This window comes from Chiloscyllium punctatum, chromosome 1, assembly GCF_047496795.1.
Source record: "Chiloscyllium punctatum isolate Juve2018m chromosome 1, sChiPun1.3, whole genome shotgun sequence".
Taxonomy (NCBI): Eukaryota; Metazoa; Chordata; class Chondrichthyes; order Orectolobiformes; family Hemiscylliidae; genus Chiloscyllium; species Chiloscyllium punctatum.
The window spans coordinates 131,168,270-131,188,047 of NC_092739.1; the positions used below are offsets into that span (position 1 = coordinate 131,168,270).

At 39.4% G+C, this 19,778-nt stretch overlaps 1 protein-coding gene across 2 annotated transcripts in view; it reads right to left on the reverse strand.

Annotated features, from left to right (window-relative positions):
• Positions 1-19,778, reverse strand: part of dcc (DCC netrin 1 receptor) — a 1,336,447-nt gene that overhangs the window by 340,747 nt on the left and 975,922 nt on the right. For both annotated transcript variants that reach the window (XM_072574203.1, XM_072574193.1), the window contains exon 9: positions 17,341-17,495. In XM_072574203.1, the coding sequence (XP_072430304.1) occupies positions 17,341-17,495 (155 nt within the window). The remainder of the gene's footprint in view (positions 1-17,340; positions 17,496-19,778) is intronic.

A 19,778-nucleotide genomic window follows, 5' to 3' on the forward strand; every position in this document is an offset into this window, starting at 1 on the left:
TTGAAACAAATTAATTCCCTTCTTTGTACCCCAATGGCTGAATCCCAAACCCAGAATAAAACCTACTCTACTGGCAAGGCTCATGTCTATCTCTCATAGTAGGTATCCTGAGGCCTGTGTTAAGAAGATATGGGTGTACTGTACTATTAAGAGAGCTAAAAGCAAACAGAACTACCTGACGAGTGTTCTGAACAAGATATAAGGTAACATTTGGTCGAACAACTCAATTAGCTGGTTGTCTGGAGATGACAAAACAATTTCGAATTAGGCCAACCAGTTTAAATCATACCCCAAAAAATACCAAACGCCAATCAAGTTAGAATTTAGTATATTGACAATCTTAAAAGCCAATGACACAATCGGATACCTTGGAAATGTAAGACTGGGGAAAATTGAACAGTTGGGAGGAGAACAGCCATGCCACCAGCATCTGCAAACTGCCCAGAAAAATAGCTCTCTTAAAGGTATCTTTATCAATCAGTAATGTGTGGAACAGAAATTCCTAAGAAGTAGAAACAAAGACAGAGAAAGATCTAAAGAGAAGATTTGACATCTGGCTGGTTTTGAAGATTTGATTTTTTGGTAAATCTTAATTGGGGGGTTTTATCAGACTAGTATTGTGGCAGGGGAATATAAAAGGTAGGTTAGAGGAAGGAGTTGTAAATAGTTGTTAGGTAATTATTCTCCATTATGCCTTAAGAAATAAAGTTGGTAATTTTTACTTTAAATAGTTCTTGGCCTCTCAAATTTTCACAGATTACTGCACGGGATAAATCTTTTCTGTGTTGCTGACTTAAATTAAACAGGAGTCTTTATCCCATGTCGTAACAGTTTATGGGGTCAGGTCTGGGATTTGAACAGGTTTAGACAGATTTGAATAAATTTGGGGTACAAAAAAATCCCAACAGATTTAAACGCTTGCAGGTTTGTGTCCTAGACCTTTAAATAAAACCTAGATGTGACAATTTGTTTAATTTTGGTGACTTGTGGTTGATTAAATTAAAAGTGAGAGAAATGGCTCTTAAAATTGCTAAAGAGTCTCTGAGATTAGAAGATGGTTCTCAAATTTGCTAAGAAAGTTCAGAAGGAATGAAAAAGGCCATAATTTTAGAATTAGCAAATAAATTAGATGTGGATTTAACTAAGGACACAAGTAAAGCTGAAATTGTAAGGGAATTACTCAAACACTTAGGTGTGACAGAGATACAGAGAAGTGCAGTAGAGGTAGAAAAACTTAAATTACAATTGAGGAAAATGAAGTTAGAAGATAAACAAAGAGAGACTGAGAGAGGAAAAAGAGAGAGAAGAAAGACAGAGAGAGAAGAGAGGGAAAAAGAGGAAAACGAGAGAGACAGAAGGTTCTTAGCTGAATAAAGAGAGAGAGTAGAAAGGGAGAGAGAAAGGGAGAGATGGGAAAAAGAGAGAGAAGGTTCTTAGCTGAGCAAAAAGAAAGAGAATTTGAACTTGAGAAGTTGCGACTTAGTCAACAAAGTCAAGTTAACTGGATGGATATTAAAAGAGAAGGTAGTGATATATACAAATATGTCAAAACTCTGCCACATTTTGATGAGAAAGATGTTGAAGCCTTCATTATTTCATTTGAAAAATTGGCAAGGCAGATGAAGTGGTCTGAGGATTTATGGGTAATACTAATTCAGAGTAAACTGATAGGCAGAGGTAGTGAGGTATTTGCCACGTTGTCAGATGAGGGGTCAAGAGATTATGAGGAGGTTAAACAGGCTATTTTAAGTGCTTATGAATTGGTAACAGAGAGACAGCTGTTCAGAAACATAAAGAAGAAACCAGGTCAGACTTTCTGTTGAGTTTAAAGGAATTAAACATAGTCATTTTGATCAATGGGTGTGTGCTTTAAAAATAGATAGGACATTTGAGGCTCTAAGAGACATTCTGCTGGAGAAGTTTAAACACTCACTTCCAGAGATAGTAAGAATTCACATGGAGGAACAGAAAGTTCAGAAAGTGAGGAATGGCAGCAGAATTAGCAGATGAGTACATGTTAGTGCACAAGACAAGCTTTCAGCCAGAATTTCATCCTGTGAGGGATAGAAGGGGAGATCCAACACTACTAAACCAAGAGTAGAGAGCACTGGTAAGTATTTACCACAGAATAAAAAAGAAGCCCAAGAGAGTGGAAAGGAGGTGAAAGGCCTCAGGTGTTTCCACTGTGGCAAAGTGGGACACGTAAAAGTCACAGTGCTGGTTGTTAAAGAAAGGCACTATGGGAAAAAATGTCGTAAAAGAAGCTAAGCCAGTGGCATCAGTGAAGGGAGTAAAGGAGACCCCACGAAAAGCTGAGAGCTACAGGAGAATACTCAGCCTAGGGTATGGAATTAGTACCTGATCTCTACAAAGAATTCACCTCTTTGGGTAAAGTTTACTCAAAAAGAACAAGGGTAGAAGGACAAGAAGTTATAATTTTGAGAGATACAAGATCTACCCAGTTGCTGATAGTAAGGGATGGGCGAATTATGTACTCTTTCTGATCTGTTACCTCAGAGTGTGGTCATTTGTGGGATAGATGGACAGAAAGTTCACGTCCCCCTATGTAAGATCAGATTGGAGTATCAACTCAAGACTGGGGAAGTTACAGTGGGAGTGATTGACAGAGTATCAGTTCCCGGAATCCAGTTTGTTCTTGGGAATGATTTGGCAGGATCCAAGGTGGGAGTGACACCCCTTGTTGTGAAGAAGACCAAGAAACTGAGGAGTTAAAACAGAAATATCCTCTTATTTTCACAAACTGTGTGGTAACCAGATCTCATTATCATAAGTCACGGCACAAAGCAAAAAGTAAATAGAAAGATGAAGGAGTTGAGGTTCAGTTGGTGGACACCCAGTTTAATGTAATGGTGCAGGAATAACCTGAACAGGCAGAGGGTCAGACGGAGGTGTTCAGTCCTGAAAGGCAAAGAGACTTGCAACAAGACAAGATGATAAAAGATATATATATGTGGATGCATACTCTGAAAAGGAGGCAGAAAATATTATGGAGGGTTATTATCAGAAAGATAGAATCCTAAGATGGAAATGGAGACCATGGCAGTTTAGTGCAGAGGAGATTTGGGCCGAAGTGCACCAGATTGTGTTGCCGGTACCATACAGACAGGAGGTGTACAGGTAGCATATAAACTATCCATAGGATGTCACCTAGGGGTATGAAAGACTCAGGCTAAGGTACAACAACATTGTTATTGGCCCGGAATTCACAAGGATATGGTTAACTCTTGCTGTACGTGTCATACGTGTCAAATGGGAGGTAAGCCACAGGCAGTAATAAAACCAGCACCTTTGTTGCCAATTCTCACATTTGAAGAACCTTCCACACAGGTTTTTATTGATTGTGTAGGTCCCCTCCAGAGAACTAAAAGTGGGAACCGGTACTTGTTAACCATAATGGATGTGTCTACCAGATTTCCGGAGGCAATTCCATTACAGAGTATCAAGGCAAAAAAAGTGGTAGTGGAGTTAGTAGCTTTCTTCGCATGGTATGGGTGACCCAGAGAGATTCAGTCAGACCAAGGGTCAAATTTTATTGCTAACCTGTTAAAGGAGATTATGGATAGCTTAGGTATACAGCACTCTAAGTCCAGTATGTATTATCCTGAATACCAGGGAGCTTTAAAAAGGTGGTGTCAGACCTTGGAGACCATGTTGCGAGCATACTATTAGGATTACCTGAATGATTGGGATAAAGGTATCCGATTCTTATTGTTTGTCATTAGATGCCCAAATGAATCTACTCAGTTCACTCCCTTCTAATTAATATTCCAGCATGAAGTGAAAGGCCCTTTGAAGTTAAGTAAAGAAAAATTGACTTGACCAGAGTCAGAGATCTCACACTTAGATTATGCATTGGAGGTGAGGGGGAGACTAAACTGAGTCGGTGAGTTAGCTAAACAGCACCTAAAGAGGGCAGTGTATAGAATGAAACAGGTGGCAGATAAAAGCTCAGAGACTCAGACATTTTCCCTAGGGCATGATGTATTAATACTGTTACCAGTGATAGGAGATTCCTTCAAAGCCAGGTTTAGTGGTCCCTATCAAATTGAGAAAAAGTTGAGTGAGGTGAACTATTTAATAAAGATGCCAGATAGAAAAAAAAGGTATTGGGTATGTTATGCGAACCTGTTGAAACCGTATTATACTTGAGAGAAAGTACTGGAGAAACGGATGCTAGTTACTGCCCCACAGAGTAAGGAATCAAATCCAGATGATGTGGACTTTGAGGTGCCTCAAAATAGATTTAAAAATGAAGAAGTCTTTGAGGAGTGGAATAGGTTAGTAAGCTGTCTGTCTCAGGAGCGTAGAATGCAGTTGAAAGATTTGTTACTACAAGATAAGAACATACGTAAGAATCAGATGGAGTGGACCAATGCTATTGTCCATGAAGCAGAAGTAGGGAATACTGCTCCATTAAAACAACACCCCTATCAGCTTAATCCTTTCAAAGCCAGGCAGATGCAGATGGAGGTGGAGGCTATGCTCAATGAAAACATCATTGAACCAAACCAGCGCAAGTGTATTTCGCCGATTGTCTTAGTTCCCAAATCGGACAGGACTCAGTCATTCTGCGTGGATTATCGGAATGTCAATACCGTTACAAAATCGGACTCATATCCAATTCCAAGATTGGAGGACTGTATTGAGAAAGTCGGACAAGCCAGTTACATCACCAAGTTGGACTTTATGCGTGGTTACTGGCAGGTACCTTTACCAGAGTCAGCAAATAAATTTCTGTGTTTGTAACCCCAAATGGGCTATATCAGTGTAAAGTGATGCCCTTTGGAATGAAGAAAGCACCTGCCACATTCCAAAGATTCATGAATAGAGTTGTAGCTGGGTTAACAAACTGTGCAGACTATTTGGTTTAGTAAGCCCTGGAAAGATCATATGGTACAGCCGGCAGAGCTCTTTGAACGACTACGAGAAGCAAAACTGGTAATAAACTTAAACAAAACTGAATTCGCGAAAGCAGAGGTGACGTTCTTGGGACATAACATCGGTCATGGAAGGTTGACCCCACAGAACGCAAAGATGAAGGCCATCGAGGAATTTCCATGACCAGCCTCGAAGGAAGAGGTGCTTCAATTTTTAGGACTCAGCGGATTCTATTGGAAGTTTGTTCCAAACCTCAGCAGTGTAGTGGCACCATTGACTGATTTGCTGAAGAAGAACACAAAGTTTCGGTGGACAGAACCGTGCCAGGAGGCATTCAACCATTTGAAAACCATATTAACCACCAAACCAGTTTTAGCTACACCAAACTTTTCAAAACCTTTTAAAGTTGCCATCAATGCTAGTGACATAGGAGTTGGAGATGTACTCCTACAGGAAGATGCGGATAGGATTGAGCTGCCAGTTGGTTACTGTTTGAAGAAGATCAACATCTACCAGAGGAAATACTCCACAATCGAGAAAGAACTATTGAGTTTGGTACTGGCCTTATAATATTTTAATGTGTATGTCACATACGATGTGTCAAAGGTGGTGGTGTACACAGATCACAATCCTCTGACATTCTTAGAATGCTTTAAAGATGAGAAGTTGAGACTATTTTGTTGGAGTCTTATGTTACAGACTTTTAATTTAAAAATTATACATGTTGCGGGTCGTAAGAATGTAATCACAGATGCTTATTGCAGATTTAACTGATATAGTTTAGATGAGATTTGTCTTTATTTAATGTGACATACAGTTATATGGAAAGACATTGAGGTAAACCTAGATTAAAGTTATCTTATGTTAAGGTAATGTATTTAAAGAACAGAGAAAAAGAAGAAGCCATTTTTTCATTATGATGGTTCTTTTTTTTTTCTGAAGGGGAGAGATGTTATGAAGATGTGGGTGTACTGTACCATTAAGAGAGTTAAAAGCAGAACTATCTGACACAGCACCAAGTGTTCTGAACAAGATACAATGTAACATTTGGTCGAACAACTTGATTAGCTGGGTTGCCTGGAGCTGACAAAAAAGATTTGAATTAGGCCAATCAGTTTAAGTTATACCCCGAAAAATACCAAACTCTAATCCAGTTTGAATTTAGTATATTGACAATCTTAAAAACCAATGACACAATCTGATCCTTCGAGCAGAAGATTTGAATGGAGCTGTTTTTGTAAGGTGTGTTCAGGAGGGTTTCCTAACTCAGTACGTTTAGATTAGATTACATTACAGTGTGGAAACAGACCCTTCAGCCCAACAAGTCCACACCGACCCGCCGAAGCGCAACCCACCCATACCCATACATTTTCCCCTTACCTAACACTACGGGCAATTTAGCATGGCCAATTCACCTGACCTGCACATCTTTGGACTTTGGGAGGAAACTGGAGCACCCAGAGGAAACCCACGCAAACACAGGGAGAACGTCCAAACTCCACACAGTCAGTCGCCTGAGGTGGGAATTGAACCCGGGTCTCTGGCGCTGTGAGGCAACAGTGCTAACCACTGTTCCACCGTGCCGCCCCACCATTGACAGGCCGACGAGGGGAGAGGCCATTCTAGACTTGGTGCTCGGAAACGATCCAGGGCAGGTATCAGGTCTTGTGGTGGGAGAGCATTTTGGTGATAGTGACCACAACTGCCTCACATTCTACATAGCTATGGATACTGGGGAAAATAGAACAGTTGGGAGGAGAACAGCCATGCCACCAGCATCTGCAGACTGACCAGAAAAATAGCTCTCTTAAAGGTACCTTTAGCGATCAGTAATGTGTGAAACAGAAATCTCTTAGAAGAAGGAAAGAAGACAGAGAAAGATCTAAAGAGAATATTCAACATCTGACAGGTTTTGAAAATTTGAATTTTTGGTAAGTATTAATCAGTCGGGTTTTATCAGACTAGTATTGTGGCAGGGAAAGATAAAAGATAGGTTTGAGGAAGGAGTTGTAACTAGTTGTTAGTTAATCATTCTCCATTATGCCTTAAGAAATAAAGTTGGTAATTTTTACTTTAGATAGTTCTTGGCCTCTCGGATTTTCACAGATCACTGCGCGAGATAAATCTTTTCTGTGTTGCTGGCTTAAATTAAGCTGGAAGGTTTACCCTGTGTCATAATATCTGCCTGCTAATTTCAGGTCAATTATTAGAAATATGTACACTGCCTCTTCCTTGACCACTGGGAAATAAGTTGAAACCCTCCAAAATTATTTCAAATTACAACTCAAAGATAATAAACCTGGAGAATTTAACCCTGTTGGTCTGCAATATTTTTCTTTTCTACATTTGATAAACTTAGAGCATGGATCAGTACCTGGTGCTATGATGTTGTGGCCTTGACAGAGACATGGGTTTCTCAGGGGCTGGAATGGTTGCTGGATGTTCCAGGGTTTAGAGCATTTAAAAAGAATAGGGAGGGGGGGGGGGGGAAGAGGAGGGGGTGTAGCACTACTAATCAGAGAGGGTATCACAGCGACAAAAGCTTCCATTGTCGAGGATGATCTGCCTACCAAGTCAGTATGGGTGGAAATTAGGAACAGCAAGGGAGCAGTCACCTTGTTAGGGGTTTACTACAGGCCCCCCAATAGCAGCAGGGAGATGGAAGAAAGCATAGGTCGGCAGACTTTGGAAAAGTGTGGACGTAGTAAGGTTGTTGTAATGGGTGACTTTAACTTTCCCAATATTGATTGGAACCTCCTTCGAGCAGAAGATTTGAATGAGCTATTTTTGTAAGGTGTGTTCAGGATGGTTTCCTAACTCAGTACGTTGACAGGCTGACGAGGGGAGAGGCCATTCTAGACTTAGTGCTCGGAAACGAGCCGGGGCAGGTATCAGATCTTGTGGTGGAAGAGCATTTTGGTGATAGTGACCACAACTGCCTCACATTCTACATAGCTATGGAGAAGGAGAGGATTAGGCAAAATGGGAGGATATTTAATTGGGGAAGAGGAAACTATGATACGATTAGACATGAGTTAGGAAGCATGGATTGGGAGCAATTGTTCCATGGTAATGGCACTACAGACATGTGGAGACTGTTTAAGGAACAGTTGTTGCGAATAATGAATAAATATGTCCCTCTGAGACAGGCAAGAAGTGGCAAGATAAAGGAACCTTGGATGACGAGAGCGGTGGAGCTTCTCGTCAAAAGGAAGAAGGTAGCTTACATAAGGTGAAGGAAGCTAGGGTCAAGCTCAGCTCTACAGGATTACAGGCAGGTGAAGAAGGAGCTTAAAAATGGTCTGAGGAGAGCCAGGAGGGGGCACGAGAAAGGTTTTGGAGAACGGATTATGGAGAACACAAAGGCATTTTACACTTATGTGAGGAATAAGAGAATGGTCAAAGAAAGAGTAGGGCCGATCAGGGATAGCATAGGGAATTTGTGTGTGGAGTCTGAGGAGGTAGGAGAAGCCCTAAATGAGTTTTTTGCTTCTGTCTTTACGAAAGAAACAAACTTTGTAGTGAATGAAACCTTTGAAGAGCAGGTGTGCATGCTGGAATGGATAGAGATAGAGGAAGCTGATGTGCTGAACATTTTGTCAAACATTAAGATTGACAAGTCACCAGGTCCGGACCAGATTTGTCCTCGGCTGCTTTGGGAAACGAGAAATGCAATTGCTTTGCCACTTGCGAAGATCGTTGCATCCTCACTCTCTAGTGGAGTCATACCTGAGGACTGGAGAGAGGCAAATGTAATTCCTCTCTTCAAGAAAGGAAATAGGGAAATCCCTGGCAATTACAGACCAGTAAGTCTCATGTCTGTCGTCTGCAAGGTGTTAGAAAGGATTCTGAGGGATAGGATTTATGACCAACTGGAAGAGCATGGCTTGATTAAATTCAGTCAACACGGTTTTGTGAGGGGCAGGTCATGCCTCACAAACCTTATCAAGTTCTTTGAGGAGGTGACTAGAAAAGTTGATGAGGGTCGAGCTGTGGATATATATGGACTTCAGCAAGGCATTTGATAAGGTTCCCCATGGTAGGCTCATTCAGAAGGTCAGGAGGAATGGGATACAGGGGAACTTAGCTGTCTGGATACAGAATTGGCTGGCCAATAGAAGACAGCGAGTGGTAGTAGAAGGAAAATATTCTGCCTGGAAGTCAGTGGTGAGTGGTGTTCCACAGGGCTCTGTCCTTGGGCCTCTACTGTTGAAGGATGGGTCAGCAAGTTTGCAGATGACACAAAGGTTGGAGGTGTTGTTGACTGTATAGAGGGTTGTTGTAGGCTGCAGCGGGACATTGACAGGATGCAGAGATGGGCTGAGAGGTGGCAGATGGAGTTCAACCTGGATAAATGCGAGGTGATGCATTTTGGAAGGTCGAATCTGAAAGCTGAGTACAGGATTAAGGATAGGATTCTTGGCAGTGTGGAAGAACAGAGGGATCTTGGTGTGCAGGTACACAGATCTCTTAAAATGGCCACTCAAGTTGGCAGGATTGTTAAGAAAGCATATGGTGTTTGGCTTTCATGAACAGGGGGATTGAGTTTAAGAGTCGTGAGATCTTGTTGCAACTCTATAAAACTTTGGTTAGACTGCACTTGGAATACTGCGTCCAGTTCTGGTCGCCCTATTATAGGAAAGATGTGGATGCTTTGGAGAGGGTTCAGAGGAGGTTTACCAGGATGCTGCCTGGACTGGAGGGCTTATCTTATGAAGTGAGGTTGACTGAGCTCGGACTTTTTTCATTGAAGAAAAGGAGGAGGAGAGGGCACCTAATTGAGGTATACAAGATAATGAGAGGCATAGATAGAGTCGATAGCCAGAAACTATTTCCCAGGGCACAAATGGCTAACATGAGGGGTCATAGTTTTAAGCTGGTTGGAGGAAAATATAGAGGGGATGTCAGAGACGGGTTCTTTACACAGAGAGTTGTGAGAGCATGGAATGCAGTGCCAGCAGCAGTTGTGGACATTTAAGAGACTACTGGACATGCATATGGTGACAGAAATTTGAGGGTGCATACATGAGGATCAATGGTCGGCACAACATCATGGGCTGAAGGGCCTGTTCTGTGCTGTATTGTTCTATGTTCTATCTACTTGAAATTGGCAAGTCTACATCTTTGGTCAATTGAATTACTGAGGTCATAGAATCATGGAATCATACAGCAAGGAAACAGACCCTTCAGTCCAAATTGTCCAAGTCGACGATGCTCGCGAACAATACTCGTCCTCCTTGCCTGCATTTGGCGCATCTCCCTCAAAACCTTTCCGATTCATATTTTTATTTAAATGTTGTAACTCTACCTGTTTCCACCACTTCTTCTGGCAAGTCATTCCTAACATGTAAAAAAGCTGCCCTTATATTCTTTTTAAATCTCCCTCCCCTCGCCTTAAAATTATGCTCCTTCATTTTGAATTCCCCCAAAAGACCCTTGCTATTCACTTCATGTGTTCCCCTCCTGATTTTATAAACCTTTGTACGGTCACTCCTCAACTTCCTATGCTCCACTGAAAATAGTCCCAGCCTATCTAACCTTCCATTTCTGAAAACATCATGGTAAATCTTTTCTGAACCCTCTCCAATTTATTAATATCATTCCTATAGCAGGGTGACTAGAACTGTACACAGAATCCAGAACAGGCCTCACCAACATTTTGTTCAACGTCAACATGGTGACAAAGAATGAATGAATGGAAACACTTTTTTTCCCACTGATGGTTATACTGTCACACAAACAAATTGTTTTCTCAGTAAGTACTTTAATCAGCAAGAAGTACTAGAAATCCAGATGGATCGAGGAAATTTTGAACACAAAAGGAGGCAATGTTTTGCAGAAAACAATAAACTTTGATTTAATGTGTTATGTCGATTCTATAAAAGCAGTCGCAGAAAAAAAAACAAATCCAAACAAATTCTAAAGGATTAAGTATGCAAGTAATCAACTCTAATCAGCATAATGAGAGAAATAGATTTGTGACTGAAACATGTATGAATTTTCAATGAGACATTCATTCAAATCAGGTAGTGGTTTCTCTGCGCTACATTGTTAAAATATTACCAGAAAGCCTAATTTCCAGTAGCTTGCTCTTCATACAATGTGGTGCACTTTGGCTATTAATGAGATTACCAGCTGGAATAGTAATAAGCTATTTAAATGCTGGACTCCGCAGTACTGGTGAGCAGAATTAAGTGTGAATTAATGGAGGCTTCACTGCCCAGCCGTCTCTACAGGCTCTTTTCAAAAGTGTGAAGATGAAAATTATAAACAGGATTTACAGTCCCCAATCTCATTACATTCAAATTCAACCAATGAGACCATCAACCCTCTCTAACTCCCAGTCCTTTCGTGAGATTTTACATTTTAAACAGATGTGGAAGATCTGTGCTAAACTGAAGCTAATCTGTTTAGCCCCCTTTCTGATTCACTAAACACAATTTTTATAAAGTAATTTTAATAAGTATTAGACATTTCTTCATAATGTGAACATTTTAATCCTGACTAAATCAACATTTTTAGACACATTAGCGCAAATTAAATTAATTTCTATCACTCTCTTACATAATTTTGAATTTTCAGTTTGGAACACATTGTTCATTTCTTGGAATGTCTGAATCCAATTTCCAGTGTTTAACTCTTCAAGTACAAAATTTTGTTTTAATGCACCATACAACGGTACTTTCTTTATAGTCGTTTCCAATTTTTTTCATCCAGCTTTGTGGGAACCTAGAAAAGGATGTTCCCATAGCTTAGTTAAATCAGTAGCGTTCTGTAAGTGGCCCAGGACTTGGCCTAGTTAATTTCCATAATGCTAACATCCTTGCCAACATCAAACCAAAGAAAAAGAAATTGGGAGCTAATGCTGTTTTCAGAAGATCAGCTTTGTATGTTAGGAAACTTGCAGGCTTCTAAAAGAGCTAAAGGATCCCTGTCACAGAATTATACTCAAATAATGTTCAGCAACAACTATCAAGCTGTATTATTCCTTTGGGATGTACTGTAATACTTTCTTTTGGGGCTGATATAAACTATTTCAGCTAAGCTGTTTTATTCCTTTCTTCTCTTCAGGTTTATTAAATCACAGTGGTTTTCATATTTTGTGCTGTAGTTTGGTGCACCATAGTAGGTCAAACACTCAAGGACAACCTGAAAGGAGAAAAGAATAACTTGTGAAACTAGTGATGCTTTCATTTTTATAAAGGATTTATAATAAGTCTAATCGATTTGGTCAACTGTCATTGAGGCCAATGGTGCAGTGGTGGCATCTACATTTCAAGGTCACAAGCACTGGATTCAATTCCCAACCAACACTTGTTGACCACACCACAGCAAGTCTCAAACCTCACACGACACCAGGTGATAGTCCAACAGGTTTATTTGAAAACACAAGCTTTCAGAGCCTCGCTTTCAGCGCTAGCACCTGAAGAAGCAGCGAGGCTGTGAAAGCTTGCGTTTTCAAAGAAACCTGTTGTTGTCCAACTCAGTCCAACACCAGAACCTCCATTGCACAGCACATGTGTTTATGGTTTGCCCCAATGGGGTAATAATCAGTCCACAAATCATTATTCCTTAATCAAGTGTTCCCCAAAGGAGATTAAAGTGTTTGTGTGAACATGTGCTTTTAAAACGTCTCCTGGCACAGCTGGATATATTCAGATAGTATGACATTTGGAACTGTTATTGTTAATGGCTAAAAAGGGAAGGCTGGTTTTAGATTTTCACTGTTTTGTTTTGAGAAGATTATAGGTTAGTTGACTTTTCTTGTTGCTTTCCTACAGTGCGATACCATTTCCTTTATTTTCCCTCTAATATCAGCTATTTTATCTGGAATGGATCTCTTGTGCCATGAGAAATTTGATATGGAAATAAAAGCAGAAAATGCTAGAAACACCAAGCATCATCTGTAAGGTGAGAAACAAGATGTTATGTTTCAGGTCTGTGAACTTTTATCGGAACTCAGGGTATTTTGTAATGAGCACCAAGGTAAATTTCCAGCACAAAGGGTGTGTGTTGATTTAGCATTCACAAAGGGGGTAGATGATTATATGTCAATAACAAGATATTTAAATAGGGAGATCATGAAGCAGGGATTATTTATTCCAATAGTATCATTCCTTTACAAACATGAAGGGAAATGAAGGTTATAGTGGGAAAACAAAATTATGTCAGAACATTAATCCTGTAGCTCATAGCTGGTTGGGGGTCTGCTTGATGCTTCAAGCTCTCTAGTGCTTTTCCATCAATTACACAACGCCCTATTTCATATCTTAAATGGAAAAAAGTAGATGGCTCAATGAGATTGTGTGTTACCTAGTCAGCATGATAAACTGGAATCTGCTTTCAGGATGATCAGAAAAGAATTTCACAAAGTTATTTTCTTAAAACAACAACTTTTTTTTTAAAAAAGCCTTTATTTTCATAGTCTGCCAGGATATTTTACACTGAAACAACTTTAAAACAAAAGTCAGTGTACTGCTCCTAATTACCACTCTTGGTGGCGAATGCGTATTTGTGAACATGAGGTAAGATAAAGAGCAGGGTTAGCAGTGCAATTAACATTCTACCAACACCAAACAATAGACTATATACATTTGTGTAGCCAACTTAGAAATTAAGGAAATCTCTACTGGGATTCCACTGTGGCTAGCGTGTCCAGTAAGAAACTCTGCATTCATTTTACCACGTAAACCTCTGTACTCTAATTATTTTTATACATCCCCAGTGGTCTTCTTCAGAGCAAAATTTCAATTTCAATTATTTCAAGAAGACCATGCCCTTTTAAGCAAAGGGTGGTATCTCTTTCTATACTCTGATAACTTCTTTTAGGCTGAACAGCATTTCACAAAGTTACCTCATGTGGAATACAGAGATTAGTCTGAAGTAATTAGATAAGATGTTCAATCTTCTCTGAAGTATTGGGAAAATGAAAACAATAGCCCATATACAAACCCAAGAATGCATGGCAGAACAATTTAATCTTGAGATACAAAGCATTCATTCAAAGCCAGATTCCTATGCTTCAGGTGATTATTTCAAAAAGAGGGATCTTGCTATGAGCTCTTAAACTGATTAAAGAGGTAGGCACTGGGTTCACATTTCCATATGGTTCATTGGTATCAGATCCAACCTGCATGTACAGTCAATCATTTTAACAGAAATGATACAGCATTAAGATGGATTACCGTCACATACAGAGATTAGGTGTTTAGAATTCATACTCTAAGAAATTGCAGTAATAACATAATCGATGGGTGCATTATTGGGATTAAAGCACACTGAGCCTTTTAGATTGGATACCTGAGTACACAAAAAGTAACAATAAAAGAAACTCATTCCATTCTACCCATGCTGAACCAGGAGATCACGATATTCAGCATACTATCCTTGGTTGGGATTATCTTGTCAGCCCAATTCAACACCAATCAGATTTAGATAATCAAGCTTTCACTGAGTTTTTGAATAACATTTACTCATGTTCGCAGCTTAAACATAATGGGTCAAACATACATGGACAAGCTGAAGGGAGAAAATATAACTTGTAGAACTATTGATACTTCTGTTTTTTTATACAGGATTTATACTGTCATGCTTTAGAGCTCTTGTATGTTTTAAAACTTTATAAGCATTGGTGATGGAACAAATTTCATGATGTCAGCAATGCATCAATTCAGAACTTTCCTGATGACTTAATGAAGTAACATACAAAATACACAGTTTAGGAAACTCTCAAGTTTAAGGATCGATGTTGAGTTAGTAGATCTCAAACAATTATGGTAGCATTTCATGCAAATATAATAACCTGTATTAAAAGGTAACTGATGAATGAGTTGTGATTGCTAAGAATTAAAAGGTTTTATCCGTACAGGTTTACAAAGAACGCTGTAATGGGTGCAATGCATATGGACAAGTCCTACGTTGTTGTGGATTAGTGCTACTTGCATCAGGCTATTATGATTTATCAAGCTCTTAATGGCTTTTGAGAGAATTTAGATGGACATGCTACTCTGTGATCTATACTTGAAGTACTGAGCTTGCTAATCATATGGCAACTGTTAATATTTCACATAAGTCTGATTGGTGAATAGTATGAATGGAAGTAGTCATTAATTATCAGTTGTTCCAATAAAGACCAGATAGTTTTGACGTTTTATAGCACTTTAATTCATGGTTAGCCTGAGATGGTTTTGTTGGAGAGGGACTGGTTTACCTTTACTCAAATATGGTTATGTCAGAAACAGTGTTGTCCAGGCTGTGCTTATGTATATTCCTAACTTTGATACATTCTATGTTCAATACTGCATGACGTGCTTTATTTCTAACTAATAGAATACTCAGGGCCTTCAAAAGGTACTGATCATGAAGATAATTTCAACAAGACACATTACACATCCAGTGTTCTTTTTTTAGATTAGATTACTTACAGTGTGGGAACAGGCCCTTCGGCCCAACAAGTCCACACCGACCCGCCACCCACCCAGACCCATTCCCCTACATTTACCCCTTCACCTAAAACTACGGGCAATTTAGCATGGCCAATTCTCCTAATCTGCACATCTTTGGACTGTGGGAGGAAACCCACGCAGACACGGGAGAATGTGCAAACTCCATACAGAGAGTCGCCTGAGGCAGGAATTGAACCTGGGTCTCTGGCGCTGTGAGGTAGCAATGCCCACTGCCACCGTGCTGCCCACGTTCTATTCCATTGATATAGATGTAATATTATTATCACATAGCTAGCCTAATTATGATCATGTAGTCATAAATAAACTAAGAGAATTTTTACGGTCAAGTCCTTTGGGGAAGAAAACTGCCACCCTTACCAGGTCTGGCCTATATGTGACTCCAGACCCACAGCAATGTGATTGATTCTTTACTGCCCTCTGAGCAATTATAGATGCAATAAAACTTGCATCCCATGCAAAATAACATAAAAACTGAATTTAGATGGCTTAAGCTACAAGTGCTTTTATATACCATAGGATAATTTAAATCCCAAACCATCACCTCTAAAGATTTTCATTTATAAAATATCAAATTTTGGTCACTTCAATGTGCTAATAAAATAGACTTCGACTATCCACCCTATCCATGCCTCTCATAATTTTGTATACGTTTATCAGGTCACCTCCCACAATTTTATCTAGTTCGATCAGGTCAGCTCTCAAAAACTTGAAGAATGTATTTCTGTTTATTAGTATTTCATCAAATCCCTACAGTGTGGAAACAGGTCCTCTGCCCAATAAGTTCACACTGACCCGCCAACAGTAACTCATCCAGACCCATTCCTTTACCCAATATTTACCCCTGACTAATGTACTTAAGCTACACATTCCTGAACACTACGGAAATTTAGCATGGCCAATTCACCTAACCTGCACATTGGATTGCGGATGAAACTGCAGCACCCAGAGGAAACCCACGCAGAAACAGGGAACTCCACACACACAGTCACTTGAGGCTAGAACTGAACCTGCTGTGAGTCAGCAGTGCTAACCATTGAGCCACCGTGCCACCCTACTTGAAGTAATCAAATGTACTGAGTAGAGACCTATCCATATGATGTTTGAAAACCTAAGTACCAGATATCCAGACCTTCATTTTCTTTCACTTCAGTATAACACTTGATCTTAGTGATATTGGAAATTGGATGGGTTTGCTTTGAGGATTGAAGGGAAAATGGTGGCAGAGGTCATGGGCTTACATGGGTTAGTATTAAGTTAACATAGAGGGTATGAGGAGCGATGATGAGTCGAAAGACTAGATTATCATAGAAGGTATGAAGAGCCACATGTAGTACATGGAGGAACATATTTGGCATGGACACCTTGAGGGACCATGAGGAGTGGAAGGGGAAAAAGGGAGGGGCATTAATTGGTTTGGGTGAAGCTTGTGGAATATGTGGGAATGATGTCTAGAGTGTTAATATTTGTTTTACAGCTTTTATTATAATTGGACTGAGGTCCACAATGCTGAAGCAGATCCTTTTACAGTTTGCCTTGGCATTCAGCAGCCCTTGTGGCTGCCTTGGCACTGTGATGTCATATCTGACTCCAGTTTTCACTTGATTACCTTGATTAAAAATACAGCATTTCAGGGCAATTCCACCCTCCAACCACCCACCACACTCCTACATCCCTCACACCCACACCCACACCCACTCCCACTCCCACTCCCTCCCCCCACCCTCAGTCAGGTTTGGGAAGTCAGGAATTTTCCTCACACAATGAGATTTCAGTCTTGGATATCAATGGATAATCCTCATCCCTTCAACATACACACACTTGCATATATATAAATATTTATATCTTCTTGTCACAGGGCATTGCCAAGTAAAGTACTTTTGACAAAATTATAACGTATTATTGTAATAATTCAGGTGTTTACCTACAGTCATGAGAATATTTCACACTAGAATTGTCAGTTACTTCAACTACTTACACTCAGGCTGAGTCGATACTTTAATCGGTTGTGAACTTTCCCCTGGTCCAAAATCATTGTAGGCTACGATCCTGAACAAATAGGTTTCTTCTGGCTTCAAATTTCCAATGGTAAGCTGCAGGTCTCCATAGTGGGAAGTATTCAACGCACGCTCCCTGATTTTAAACCAAGAGAAAATGGGAGCAGCTTAATACTGCAATGTTCAGCTAGGAAATAAGTCACATTATCATCTTCATTTCATATTTAAGAACAAGTTTGATAAGATGGATAATCTGTACTATCAAGGAATGATTAAAGCTTGCAAATAATCACAGAAAACATTATTCCAGGTCTATGCACTATCCTTAAGCTATTTGTTAACACCAGCAATATTTGAACAGTGGTATGTTCGATTGTACTTAAATATGTACTCAGCTTTCCAAAGCAAGTATTTTTAATCACCGCTGGACATTTAAGTAGTCTCTAGGCAATATTCAATACTTGTATTCCTTATAATACTATATTGTGAAAATTTAATTTGACACTTATATATCTCATTGAAAAGAACTGGAAGAAATCAATGAAATCAGGATGCATTTTGAAATCAGGAAGAGAAGTCTGGTATGAATATCCTGCCTGACACATTGACAAAAGTTTTGGAGAAGGTAACAAGAGGATAGATAAAGGGGAAGCAGTGAAGTAATGCACTTGGATTTTCAGAAGGATTTTAATCAGGTCCCACACATTATGTTACTTATTAAAATAAGAGGCCATAAAGTAGGAAGTAGTGCATTAGTATAGATAGAGGATTGACTAACAGAGAGCAGAGAGTTGGGATAGGAGGGCATTTTTAGGATGGCAACCTGTAACTAGAGGAGTGCAACATGGATCAATTATGGGGCCACAGTATTTACAATATATATTGATGACTTGGATGAAGAAAGTGAATGTGCTATTGCCAAGTTTGCGAATTACAAAAATAAATGAGAATTAAGTGGCAAAAATGTGGTAGATGGATTATGATATTGAAAAATATGAGGTTATGCAGCAGGAAGAATAGATTAGTTAAATATTACTTAAATGGAGAAAGACTGCAGAAAGCTACAGCACAGAGGGTTTTGGGAGACCTCATCCATGAATCTCAAAAAGCTAGCATTCAAGTTCATTGGGTAATAGACAAGGCAAATGGAATCTTAGCCTTTATTCCAAAGGGAATGTAGCATAGCAATGAAGAGGTTTTGCCAAAACTATGCAAAGCAGTAGTCAGACCACAATTGAAATATTATGAAAAGCTTTGGGATCCTTTTCTAAAGAAAGATATGATGACACTAGAAGCAGTCCAGAGAAGATTCACTCAGTTGATCCCAGGTATGGAGGGATTGTTTTATCAGGAAAAGTTGAGTAGGTTGGTCCTGCACTCATTGCAGTTTACAAGAATGAGAAGTGACCTTATTGAAACAAACAAGATCCTTAGAGGACTTAATAGGGTAAATGTGGAACAGTTGTTTCTCCTTGTGGGTGAGTCTTGAACTGGAGGGCATAATCTCCATTATCTCCAATGTGTGTAGGCAATCACACATTCAATACAGATATGAAGAGAAATTTCTTCTTTCAGAGGGCAATGTATCTGTGAAACACTTCTTCTTAGAGGGGTGTTAAGGCTGGGTCATGAATTGTATTCAAGGTTGATAGAGACGTATTTTAATCAGGAAGAGAATCGATGGTTTTGGGGCAAAGACAGGAAACTGGATTTGAGGAATATCACATCAGCTGTGATCCATTTGAATGGCAGAGCAGACTCAATGGAGGAACAAACTCTGCTCCTACTTCCTATGGTTTTAATAATAATGTGGGAAACTGAATTTAGAAAAGTATTAAGAAACAAACATTAAGAAATAACAAAAAGAGAAAAACATAATTAAGGAATAACAAAAAGGGAAATTGCAAACACTTGAGCTCTAAAAGAAAAATAGGAAGTATGAGAAACATCAGGGTCAGCCAATATCTGAAAGACAGAAGCTTTGGTGAAACTTCTCATCTGATGCAGTCAATAAAGTATCTTTCTCATTCAAATGCAACCTGTGTACTATAAGCAGTTTTGGTGACTTTTACAAAAGCGGGACATGGTGTACAATTCCAAGTGATTATGTTTATCTCTTACTCATAGCACATTGTCGGAGTTAAAGTTTGATTAGTGGTAAGGTTCAGTAAATAATTATATTTATTACTTTGTGAAGTTTCCAAGCAATAAAAGGTTACTCCTAGATATGTTACAATGCGTAATTGGCTGCCTTTGGGGAAGAAGTGATTTACCTGAGGTTTCCATTCTGAAGAAGAGATGTAATAACAACTGAAGAAATCTCCCATTGTAGAAGTAATGAACAAACATTATTTACTCTGTTTAGTTGGAACATTGTGCATAAATAGCAATTAATCATGACAAAGAACAATATAGTGGC